This window comes from Gopherus evgoodei, chromosome 18, assembly GCF_007399415.2.
Source record: "Gopherus evgoodei ecotype Sinaloan lineage chromosome 18, rGopEvg1_v1.p, whole genome shotgun sequence".
Taxonomy (NCBI): domain Eukaryota; kingdom Metazoa; phylum Chordata; order Testudines; family Testudinidae; genus Gopherus; species Gopherus evgoodei.
The window spans coordinates 2935473-2948148 of record NC_044339.1 but is presented as its reverse complement, the minus strand read 5'-3'; the positions used below and the strand labels follow the sequence as shown (position 1 = coordinate 2948148).

General features: G+C 46.5%; 1 protein-coding gene across 4 annotated transcripts in view; it reads right to left on the bottom strand.

Moving 5' to 3' along the window:
- The window catches only part of CCDC30 (coiled-coil domain containing 30), a 140266-nt gene that overhangs the window by 31464 nt on the left and 96126 nt on the right, over positions 1–12676 (bottom strand). For all 4 annotated transcript variants that reach the window (XR_003997092.1, XM_030537478.1, XM_030537481.1 and 1 more), the window contains 3 exons: positions 5990–6127; positions 2795–2961; positions 1890–2139 (listed from right to left, as the gene is read on the bottom strand). Coding sequence is in view for 3 of the 4 variants with exons in the window: in XM_030537478.1 (XP_030393338.1) it covers positions 1890–2139; positions 2795–2961; positions 5990–6127 (555 nt within the window). In the remaining variant the exon portion in view is untranslated. The remainder of the gene's footprint in view (positions 1–1889; positions 2140–2794; positions 2962–5989; positions 6128–12676) is intronic.

Sequence of the window (12676 nt, the reverse complement as noted above, 5' to 3'; positions counted from 1 at the left end):
TTCTCCAACGTAATGCTGCACTGTTTTCCTCCTTTATTAAAAGGATTTTGCTACACCCAGACTCCGTGCTTGTGAGTGGGGAAGTATTGCCTCCTAGAGGTGCCCGAGGGGTGGTATATAATTGTCCCAGGTGACTGGGTGGGGGCTCGAGCCGGTTTTGCATTGTGTTATTGAAACAGAACCCCTGGATACTGAACCCGGACCTTGTTGCTGCCAACTCAGAGGGGCAGAAGGGTTACATATGTATTAATTACAGCTGTGTGTCTACTTGGGAAACACCCACTAGATAACAGGCCATCAGCCCTGATGGTCATTAGGAAGAAACAATAAGACTTTGAAGATACTCATCTCTCTCCTTCCTGAGAGGTGTCCTGGGATGTTGCTGTGACATTACTAGTCTCTTTAAGATCTTAAGCTTGGTATGTGTGTGTTTTGTTTCATTTGCTCAGTAATCTGCTTTGTTCTGCTTGCTGTCCCTTATAATCACTTAGCATTTACCTTTTATAGTTGTTAAACTTATTTCTTGTTTACAGCATGACCCAGTTTGTGCAATTCATATCTGGGGTGGGGGGCAAGAAGCTGGGCATCTCTCTTTCCACTATGAGGCAGAGGATGAATTTTCATGAGCTTGAGCTGTGCAGACTTTTCTATACAGCACAAGACAATATTGTTTTGGGTTTACTCCCCAGAGGGGGTGCGCACTTGAGTGCTGGGCAATTTCCTAGCCGAGTCTTCTCATAGAGAGCAGACTCTGTGTGATTCTACAGCTGGTGCTTCCCTACCTGTGCGCGTGCTGCCAGAGGCTGGAGAGCCTGATTCAGCAAAGCAGGGAGAGGGAGCCCAGGCTAGTAGAGCAGGCAGCCTTAGTGAAACCCCAGCACACCAGATGGCATCCTGGATGCGGGAGGCAGAGGGGTCCAACCCATCACAGAGACTAATACTGGATGCTGTGTCCCATTCTGTGTCCCCACCTCAAAAAGGCTTTTGTAAATTTGAAAAGGGTTCAGAGAAGAGATACAGGAATAATTTGAGATCTGAAAAATGTGCCTTAATAGTGAGAAACTAAAGAAGCTTGTTCTAGTGAATTTATCCAAGAGAAGGTTAAGCGATGACTTGATCACTACCTATAAACACCTATATGAGGAAAAGATTTTTGATAGCAGATGGCTCTTTAATCTACCAGAAGAATGCATAATCCAATGTTTGAAAGCTGAAGCTAGACAAATTTAGACAAGAGAAAAGACACAAACTTTTAACAGTCAGGGTTACTAACCACTGGAACAACTTACTTAGGGATGAAGTGGATTCTCCATCACTTGAAGTGTTTAAAGCATAAATGATATGCTCTAGCTCAAACAAGAGTTATGGCTTAATGTAGAAATTATTGTCTATGTCTTGGGGTAAGTGGGGCCAGACCAGATGATCATAATGGTTCCTTCTAGCTTTAAATTTATTAATCTATGAAGCTTCATTTGGGAAGATGGCAAAGTAAAATTGATTAATCACTTGATTTTTTATACACACCTCTACCTCGATATAATGCTGTCCTCAGGAACCAAAAAATCTTACAGAGTTATAGATGAAACTGCGTTATATTGAACTTGCTTTGATCCACCAGAGTGTGCAGCCCCGCCTCCCCGGAGCGCTGCTTTACCGTGTTATATCTGAATTTGTGTTATATCAGGTTGCGTTATGTCGGGGTAGAGGTGTATATATTTTACCCAGGTAAATTAATCAGTTCTCCACAGCATGCAATGACGTTGCAATGGCTTGTTGGCTGATAAATACTATTTCACTGTTCAAGTCCACTTTTTATCCAGCTTATGCCCTTACACTGGTTACGCCACTCAAAATGGAGGAGTGGCACCTACTGTAAGAGGCTCTCATACCTGTTTAATGCTCATGTTTAATGCTGTGTTACATTCAGAGCTCTGGGGTTTGAGAGGCTGGTTCTTTTGGCTCGTCTCAGATTTAATGCTTACAGCCTCTTCTATCTTGCTGTGAAATTCTTCCCTTGTAGCCAGTATGTCTTGTCTTAGCTGGGCATTTTCTTCCAGTAACAGTTGTTTTTCTTCATTGCTCCCCTTCACCTCCTTTTCTAACTCCTCGGTTTTCTTGTTGCTCTCTAATAGCTTGGTACTTGAGGTAAAAATAGTAAAAAAAACTTCAGTCAAATTACTCACGATGGGTGAAAATCACCATTGTAAAAGATCAGCAATACGCCTAGGCACCACTGAAGCTCTTAAGTGGCTCACAGGCCTTGTGCTAATAGTTCTACATAGGGTGACTTTCACCCAGAGACTTGCACTGGAAAAACTAAATCTGACACAATTCACTCCTTTAGTTATGTTGGTGCAAGTCTGTGTATGGAGACTCTTATTTTCGTTTCAGAGGGTCCACATGCAGAACTTGTACGTCCTACAAAAAGGTGTGAATTACAACCAATTTCAAAGCAAGTTTGCATAAGCTGAGAAGAGAACCGAAATAAAAGTGTTCCAAAAGGGCCAGAGCAATCTCTCATTTACCCAGGTGTGAATCTGGAGTAACTACACTAAAATCACTCAGTTACTCCAGATTTACACTAGTGTGACAGAGAAGACTCGGGCTCAGCAAAAGCCTGCAGTACAAGCCAGTTGAATATTTGAGCTGGCACAGGAGAAAAAAAGGCATCTGCCCATCTCTCATTCGTGCACTTTACAAGAACAAGTGCTAAGATTTTCAAAAAACTGAACATTTCTAGGTTAGTCACTGAAGACAAAATGCAGAAAACACAGAAGGTGCTATTAAGATTTACCATAATTGCTCTCTCTCCCCTCCCAGGATTTGGATCTGTTCTTCCAATATTCTTGCTTTAGTCATAAGCTCTTTATATGTTGTTTCACTTGTTGTAAAGTTTTCATCTATTTTCTGTTTCACTACAAGCTGGTTTAACTGTTCACATTCCTGTGAGAGCTTCAAGACCTGCAAAGTCAGAATTGTAAATGTCAGAAGACTGATTTTCTATGGTCTCATGGAAATCTTTCACGGGGTATAAGAAAATCTAGTGCAGGGCTCTCAAACACGTGGCCTCAGTGGCGTAGCCAGGTTCTAACAGCAGGGGGAGCAAGCAAACATAAAAAGGCGCCCCCCCTTGGCTTCTCCTCCAGCCACGCTGTGCCCCCTTGCCTGGCTCCTCCGACTACAATGCGGCCATGCTGCGCCCCCCCCCTCCCCCGCGGTACAGGGAGGCTGGCAGAGGACGGAGGTATGAGGGGAGGTGAAGGGGAGGGAAAGGCAGGGGCATGGGGTACATGGGAGGGGTACATGGGGTATGGAGTTTGGGGAGGGGTTATCGGGGATGGGAATGGGCTGGGGTCCCCGGGGCTCTCTGGGCAGAGGGGGCTGGAGCTGCTCCTGGGACCAGGAGAGCCTGGGAGGGGCTCGCCGCGTGCAGCACCAGCCCAGGCTTAGCACTGGCCCTACCCCTTGAGCGGTGGGGGAAGAAGGCAGCGAGCCCCGCCAGGCGCGGTCCGAGCGAGCTGTAGCCCGGCTCGCCCGCTCAGCCCGGGGGGTGCTGCCCTGCCCAGGGCTGCTGGCGGAGCCTGGCTGTGGGCAGGTTGCACTGACAGGCCACGGCGGGAGGGGGAAGCGCTCTCCCCTCCTCAGGGGAGCTTTATTCTGGTGAGCCACGGGCGGCCCCGAGGCTCCTGCTGGGCGTGACTAGCCACGGGTCTGTCCGGTGTGGCTGCCATGAGCAGCGCAGAGCTGCGGCGTCCGCTCCTCCAGCATGCACGGGCTCTGCCGCTGCCTCTGCTTTGCGGCCGCGGTGGCGGGGCTCTCCAGGAACAGCAGGAACGGCTGGCAGCACCGGCCGGCAGGCGCCGCTTCCGCGCTGGGCTGCTGCTGCAGCCCCACGGCTCCTCCGGCTGTGCTGCCAGCAGCTCCGGGCCGCCCTGAGGGGAAGTGGCTGCTTCCACCGAACCCCGCTAGCTACGCTACTGCATGGCCTCGGGCCGCCATAGGCACCAACTCCACCGGCAGTCAAGCTCCTCTCCTCCCCCCACCCCAGCGCGCCGCATCCCCGCTCTTCTACCTACCTCCCAGCGCTTCCCACTGCCAACCAGCTGTTTGGCAGAGTTTAGAACTTTCCAGGGGGCGGGGGAACAGCGGAGAAGAGGCGGAGATTTGTCGAAGGGGTTGGAATAGGGGCAGAATTGGGGCAGGGACTTTGGGGAAGGGGTTGGAATGGGGGTGAGGAAGGTGTTGGGCCACGTGTTTGAGACCCCTGTGATAGATTGTTAGTTAGGGGCACTGGGCACCATCCCCCATTGCCCAGGAGTCTCTCTGTTAGGGATGCTGGGCACCCAGGGGTCCCCCCCCATCACCCAGGGGTCTCTCTATTGGAATACTGGACAGTGTCTGTGCAGAATTGGAAATTTTTTGTAACCTTTTTATAATTTCTAGGCAAGCCTCAGTTTCCCTCTTGACTTTGGGCTGTGACTGGGGGTGTGTGGAAAGGGTTATGCAGTACAGAGGGAAATGGCCCACAGGCCACATGTTTGAGACCCCTGGTGTAGATCATCATCAGTGTTACTGACCACATAAGGAATAGTTACAGATGTTTATATTTTATTAAAACCCTTCTTTGCATTATAGTTTTTAAAAAGTTAATACATTGACTTTTACTAACATACTATATTACTCTTCATTTTTTAAATTTTTGACTATACTTTTGTATTCTTGTATGAAAAAGTTTCAGTGATGCAGCCCTTGGGCCAATGTACCAGTCCTTATGTGGCCCTCGTGGTGATCTGAGTTTGAGATCCCTGGTCTAGTGACTCCAGCTAAAGAAAACCTGTAAATCTGCAATATAAAGTCTAAATTACCCTAATGCCCAATAGTTCTTCAATATTTTGCAATACCGTGCACGGGAAATCAGTGAGCAAGGGAAGCTCTCCCATAAAATCACATTTGGATTTGTACCCTTATTGCTTATCTACAGCTCCAGGTATATTACAAACTTTAAAATACAAAGTAAAGTAATAAAACATCTGCTGATCCACACACTATCTAACAGACTGCAACACACCACAGAATAATATCTGTCTCCCGGCCAATCCCGTGAGCATGATTGCCACCTCCTTCCTAACTACCAGTCATCCCAAATGCACAAAGAAAACAGATGGACATCCCAGCATTCCCAGAGCATTAACCAATCCAGGCTCTGGATACGTTAGTGCATCACAGGAGTCTTATTACAATGGTGCATCATAAGAGATGTAGTCCAGCCAGGGAACCCCATCCACAGAAGAGAATAAGGGATTGAGGCATGCAATCTACAACTCCCATGAGGTACTGCAGCAGTGCAGATGGACACAGATTAGTCCTGAACTGACCTGAAACAAAACATTCTGATTCAGTTTGACAAATTGAAATGTTTCAAATTTGGGTCAACTGGGCTTGCAGCAAAATATTTTGTTTCAATTTCCCCAAGGGAAAATCAGCAAATGATGGTAAAATTGAAATTTAGTTCACTAGGAAGGTCTCTCACAGAGACAGAAGCTTTACAGTTTCACTGTGAGCTAATGAAATTACACTGGGCAATAACAGAGCGAGCACTTGAGACCATGCAAGAAGATGCAAAGCTAGTAGTGGGAGAAGGAGTTGGAGATGAAGGACTCAGAGAACATAAAGGTGCTTAGGAACACAGGAACTGCCGTACTGGATCAGACCCATCGTCCAGCTAACCCAGTCTCCTCTCTTTCACAGGGGCCAAAATCAGATGCTTCAGAGGAAGGTGTAAAGCACCTGCTAATCCCCAGGAGTTAGAGATTGGTTTAAATCCTGAAGCATAACATTTAATCTCTCTTCCCAAATTTGTTGGCATTAACTACAGTAACTGAATATTCTTGTTATCCATGTAATGTCCTGTCCCTTTTTGAAGTGCAAATTGTCAGATTTTGTCAGTCAATGGAACACTGAAAGACTACTGATCTCACTAAATCCTCACCTTTGTTTCCAATAAAGCATTTTCTTCCTGTAATTTCTCATGGGTTACATTAAGGAAATCTCTTTCTTCTGCCATACCTCGGAGATTCTGGAGCTCATTATAAAGACTCACAAGCTCTGATTTTGAATTATGTAATTCCTGGTTAAAAAGAAAAAGGAGTTAGTCAAAGAAGCGTATCACTAATTCTAGGCACAGATTAAATGAGAGTCATTTCTCTGTTTAGATATTTAAAAATCTCTTGTATTTAAGGAAAAAGAAAGTTCCAAAGATTGTGAATAGGGCTTTGCATGTTGGTGATTAACAACCAGGGGTGGCTCTATGTTTTTTGCCACCCCAAGCATGGCAGTCAGGCAGCCTTTGGTGGCGTTTCTGCTGGAGGTCTGCCCCGGTCACGCAGATTCGGCAGCGGTTCTGCGGGAGGTCCACCGGTCCCACGTCTTCAGCATACGCACCGCTGAATTACTGCCAAAACTGTGGGACCGGCGGACCTCACAGGCTGCCCCCCCGCGGCTTGCTGCCCCAGGCATGCGCTTGCTGCGCTGGTGCCTGGAGCCGCCTCTGTTAACAACACATCATTTACTTTGTTTTCTTTTGATTTACAGGATAAAAGATATTGCTCCAACCATCAGGTGCCAATCCTGTGCTCTGACAAAGATTTAAATGAACAGTCTCAAATCATTACCCCAGATATAGGTTATACCCATAATAGACTGTTCATTCCATCCAAAGCTAAAGCCTCATGCTCTGACAGTAAATAATATGCTAGGGTTCTGCAGTCAGAGGGTTGTTCTTTTTTCGTTTTGAAGCAGGTTCTCCCGGGTATTTGGGTGGCCTGTTCCACAATGCCATCTACTTCTCTGGTCGAGTGTCCACTTTTCACCACGCTCCCCCCCTCCTCTTCTCCCTGAAGCCCCATACCCTGGACAGGCCAGAAGCGTAGCCCAGCCAGGGAGTACGAGCAGCTGTGGGAAGCGGCAGACCCTCCACCTGCCCGTGGTGGGGGGCCCAAGAGCAGTCCCCAGCCATGTTCCTGCCCCTTAGGTTCCCAGCCTTGGGCAGATAGAGGGTCTGTAGCTCCCCTCAACTGCTGGAAGGCTCTTATCATGGCTGGACTGCAGCTTCGAGGCCCTGTCCCCCAGTTGAAACTGGATCAGGATAAGAGCTGCACGAACAGCTGTGAGGAGTCCTCCCCCACAGGCAGCTAGAGGGGCCTGGGCTCCCCGGCCCCACTCTGGACTCTGGCTTGGTCAGGGGCAGGGTCTTGGGGGGAAGTGGAGGGGCAGGGGTGGGGGTGCCCTGGTCTCCCCCACTTTTGGGGAGATTCCACCACCCCTGGTTTGGGAGGGTTACTGAATCTGTGAAGGTAAGTGTGGTGATCCATGGATATCTTGTATATAGTGGTCTGTAGGGTTTCATTGTTGAAACTGACTGTAGTGTCCCGGATGTTGATGCTGGTTTGAGAATGTTCTAGAGAGAATTTGATGGACAGGTGGTGATTGTTGAAGTTGTGGTGGAAATCTTTGAGGGAGTTTAGATTGTTTATCCAGAGGATGAAAATATCACCGATCTACTTCAGGTGTATCATTGGTTTTGTGGTGCATTTGTACAGAAAATTGTTCTTCACGATGGCGCAAGAAGAGGGCCCATGTTAGTGAGATGGACAAGCTTACACAGAGCTCTTCTTTAGGTCACTGTGGAAGCTCAAAAGCTTGTATCTCTCACCAACAGAAGTTAATCCAATAAAAGATATTACCTCACCCTCCTTGTCTCTCTAATATTGTGGGACTGACATGGCTACATCAACTCTGCATACAACCATGAAGAGGCTAGTATTTTGGGGAACCATCCTAGTACCCTTGGCTGTTCCCATGGTTTGAACAAAGTGTTTATTGTTGAATGTAAAATTGTTATGGGTGTATGCAGAAAAAAATCCCAAACCCTCCAACCACATACCTCTAGTTATCACCTACCACTCCATGCTAGGACTCATATGAGGTATCATTAAACAGCTACAACCCATGTTCGATGTGCTCCACATCCTGAAAGAAATCTTTCCCAAACCCCCTCTTCTGGCCTTCAAACAACCCCCAAACCTCACCAAGATCAGCAGAAGCAAGCTCCCTACAGACCAGTGCCCACCAACTCAAAGCAGCACCAGACCCTGCCAGAACAACAGATGTAAAACTAGAAGACATATCTCCCCTGCTGTGATGATCAATACCCCTCACAAAACACTGCTCAAGATCCAGGGGTCTGACACATGCCTGTCACAACATATGGTGAACCTCATCCAGTGCATTAAATGCTCAAACAACAATGTGGGTGAAACCAGACAATCACTACATTCTCAAATGAACTCACACAGGAAAATGATAAAAGACCAAAATGCCATATCGCACGTGGGCAAACACTTTTCACAAACCGATCACTCCATATCTGACCTCTCAGTTGTCATCCTCAACAAAAACCTGCACAACACCTTCAAAAGATGAGCTTGGGAGCTCAAATTCATAAACTTTGCTAGACACTACAAATCATGGTCTTAATAAAGACACTGGATTTATGGCTTATTACAACAATCTGTAATCTACTACCCACACCCCTCCACACACCTTTTTTTTGTCCTTTGACTGCAAAGGTGTTAAGTGGCCACTTCAGCTTGAATAGTCTCTGATTTACAGTGCGTGTTAACTACTTATGTTAAACAATCTGTTCCACCTTGTGTTTAGCTGTGAGGCTGGGAGCACCTTTCCCAGACCTGAAGAAGGGCTCTGTGTAGCTCCGAAGCTTGTCTCTCTCACCAATAAAGCTGGTCCAATAAAAGATGTTTCCCCCCTCCATCTCTAATATCCTGGGACCAACACGGCTACCACAACACTGCAAACTACTAAGGCCAGGTCTACACTACAGATTTATATCAGTGTTACTACGTCGCTCAGGTCAGGGCTGTGAATAATCCACAACCCCCGAGTAACATAGTTATACTGACCTAACCCCTGGTGTAGACAACACTGTGTCAGCGGGACAGCTTCTCCCGTTGATGTTGCTACCACAACATTAACAGAAGCTCTCCCATTGGTGTAGGAGCGTGTTCACTGAAGCGCTGCAGCTTTGCCGACACTGCGTTTTAAGTGTAGACCTGCCTTAAGTAAGTTACCCTGGAGGTTGAACTAAGGCAGATCTTTTAGTGAGACATGCAATCTCAATGTAAAGTCTCCTAAGAGATGAGTTTACACAGCCCTTGGGAAGCTGTTCAAATAGTTAGTTACCCTCCTTGTTAAAAAGTTGTCTTACCTCCAGTTTGAATCTTTCTGACTTCAACGTCCAACTGCTAGATCTTGCTCTGTCTTTATCTGCTAAATTGAAGAGTCCCCTACTATCTCTTCTCCCCATGTAGGTACCTACTGACCACGACCAAGGTTATGTCTACACTACAGCCCATGTTAGCATAACTTATGTCACTCAGGGGTGTGAATAAACCACCCCGCTGAGAAAGGGAAGTTAAACCGACATAAGTTCTCGTGCACACAGTGCTATATTGGCGGGAGAGCTTCTCCCACTGATATAGCTTCTGCCACTTGTGGAGCTGGGTTGTTTATGCCAAAGGGAGAGCTCTCTCCCATTGGCACAGAGCGTCTTCACCATATGTGCTACAGCGGCGCAGCTGTATCTGTACAGCTGCAGTGCTGTATGTACAGACGTGGCCCAAGACACCTCTTAACTTCCTCTTCAATAAGATAAATAGACCGAACTGTCTCTTATCATTCTTATAACTCTTCACTAAACCCTCTTCCAATCTGTCAACATACTGCTTAGAGTGTGGACACAGAACTGGATTTAGTATTCTAGTAATGGTCTCCCCAATGCCATATATAGAGGTAAAACCAACTCCTTTTGGATATTTGACAGCGCTGTTCAATGTATTCATAAATGATCTGGAGAAGGAGGTAAATAGTGAAGTACCAAAGTTTGCAGATGATACAAAATTACTCAAGATAGTTAAGTCTGAGCTGACTGCAAAGAGTTACAAAGGGATCTCACAAAACTGGGTGACTGGGCAACAAAATGGCAGAAGAAATTCAATGTTGATAAATGCAAAGTAATGCATTTGGAAAACATCATCCCAACTATATGTACAAAATGATGGGGTCTAAATTAGCTGTTACCACTTAACAGGGGTGTGTGCAATGGCGGGAAAACAGGGGCAAGCGCCCCCCCCCAAAAATCTGCGGGGGATGCAGAACTCCTCTGGCCCGGGGTCCCCGGCAAGAGGTGCAGAACTCCTCCTGCTCCTGGGCTGCGGCGGGGAGAGAAAACTTCTCCATTGAGTGCTCTCCCCGCTGCAGCTCAGGAACAGGAGGAGTTCTGCACTCCTTACCGGGGTCCCTGCGCTGGAGGAATTTGCTCTTCTCCCTACTAGGGGAGTTCTGCGCCCCTCACTGGTGCCCCCTCAAAAGCAGTGAAATTTAAATTCCTGCACACGCTGTGATGCTCTGTACCTTGGGGGACACCCAACAGACCCAGGTTCATCTTTCCAATATGATTATGTGGTGTCCAATGCAAAGTTTGTCATGTCCGGTGTCTTCAGAAGGCTCATGATGCACTCAGCATGGTTGTTATAGTGACGTTGTAGGTTATAATTTCATATATATAGTTATGAGGCTAAAAATATGTCCTTGTGGCTTGAACCAAGCCCAAGAAAAAACTCCCCAAGAGCAGAGAGATAGTTCACACCTCATCAGGACAGGTATGGTACAAACCCAACCCAGCCTCACAGGAACAAAAGACGCTGGCCTAGGCAGCAACAAAAGAATCTGTTAGACTCTCGAGGGAGTCACCCCCTTTCCCTTGGTCAGTTTGGGACTGCGATGAGGTAATGCTCACCTGACTCTGAAAGGGAGGGAGGCAAAGCCAAGAAGGAAGAAAGAACATGATAAAAGGGAGAGACGTTTGCCATGCTCTTCCTCTTTCTTCCACCTCCATCTACAGACACCATGACCACCCAGCGACTGAAGCGCTGATCAATGGGGAGAGCCTGGCTGAAGGGCAACCAGCCAGTCTGTGGTGAGAAGCATCTAAGTTTGTAAGAGCACTGAAAGTGTTAAAATCAGCTTAGACTGCGTTTTGCTTTTATTTCATTTGACCAAATCTGACGTTATGCTTTGACATACAATCACTTAGAATCTATCTTTATAGTTAATAAATCTGTTTGTTCTACCTGAAGCAGTGTGTTTGGTTTGAAGCATGTCAGAGGCTCCCCTTGGGATAACAAGCCTGGCACATATCAATTTCTTTGTTAAGCTGACAAATTCATATAAGCTTGCCGCGTCCACCGGGCATAACTGGACACTGCAAGACAGAGGTTCCTAGGCCTGTGTCTGGGACTGGACATATTGGCTAGTATCATTTGCTTGCAAGTAATTGGGAGCAGCTTACATGCCAGAGGCTGTGCATGAACAGCCCATGAGTGGGGGTTCCCACAGCAGAGCAGGGTCAGGCTGGCTCCCAGAGTCAAGGATTGGGGTGACCTAGCAGATCACTGGTCTGGATAACACCAGAGGGGAACGTCACACACACCCAATGTGCAGTGGCAGCTAAAAAAGCTAAAAGAATGTTAGGAGCCATTAGGAATGGGATAGATAAGAAGACAGAAAATATCATAATGCTGCTATATAAATCCATGGTACACCCACACCTGGAATACTGCGTGCAGTTCTTGTCTCCCCATCTCAGAAACAATATATTAGAATTGGAAAAAGTACTGAGAATGGCAACAAAAATGATTAGGGTCTGGAACAGCTTTCATATGAGGAGAGATTAAAAAGACTGGGACTGTTCAGCTTAGAAAAGAGACGACGAAGGGGGAACATGAAGAAGGTCTATAAAATAATGGAGTGGAGAAAGTGAATAGGGAGGTGTTATTTATCCCTTCACATAACACAAGAGCCAGTGGTTACTCAATGAAATTAATAGGTATGAACTTTAAAACAAACATAAGGTAAGTACTTCTTCGCACAATGCACTGTCAATCCATGCAGCTTGTTGCCAGGGGATGTTGTGAAGGCCAAAACTATAACAAGGTTCAAAAAAGAATTAGATAAATTCATGGAGGATAGGTCTATCAATAGCTATTAGCCAGGATGCAATTCCATGCCTGGGTGTCCCTAAACCTCTGACTGCCAGAAGCTGGGACTGGATGACAGGGGATGGATCACTCAATAATTGCCTTGTTCTGTTCATTCCCTCTGAAGCACCTGACCACTGATAGAAGGCAGGATATTGGGCTCAATGGACCATTGGTCTGACCCAGTTTGTCCCTTCTTATGTTTTAATACAGCCAAATGTAAGGTCATACATCTAGAAACAAAGAATGTAGTGCACACGGACACCAGCATAGTGTGACAAAAAGAGCCACAGTTCCTGGATGTATAAATAGGAGACATTCTGGCAATACTGTCTCAATAAGTGCTCATCAGTCTGAGTATGGGGTCCTCAAGCTAGTCCTCTGCAGTTACCGGGTTCCAGGCTTTCAGGATGCTCTACCTGACTTCAGTTTGTTTTTCTTTGTCCAGCCGAATTTGATTTGGCAGCAGTTTTTTTGCTGCAGTTTTATACAATTGATTGAAAGGAAAAATAAGATGTGCTGTATAACAGGGATAAATGATGGAGGAAAAAGTCAGAGGAGTG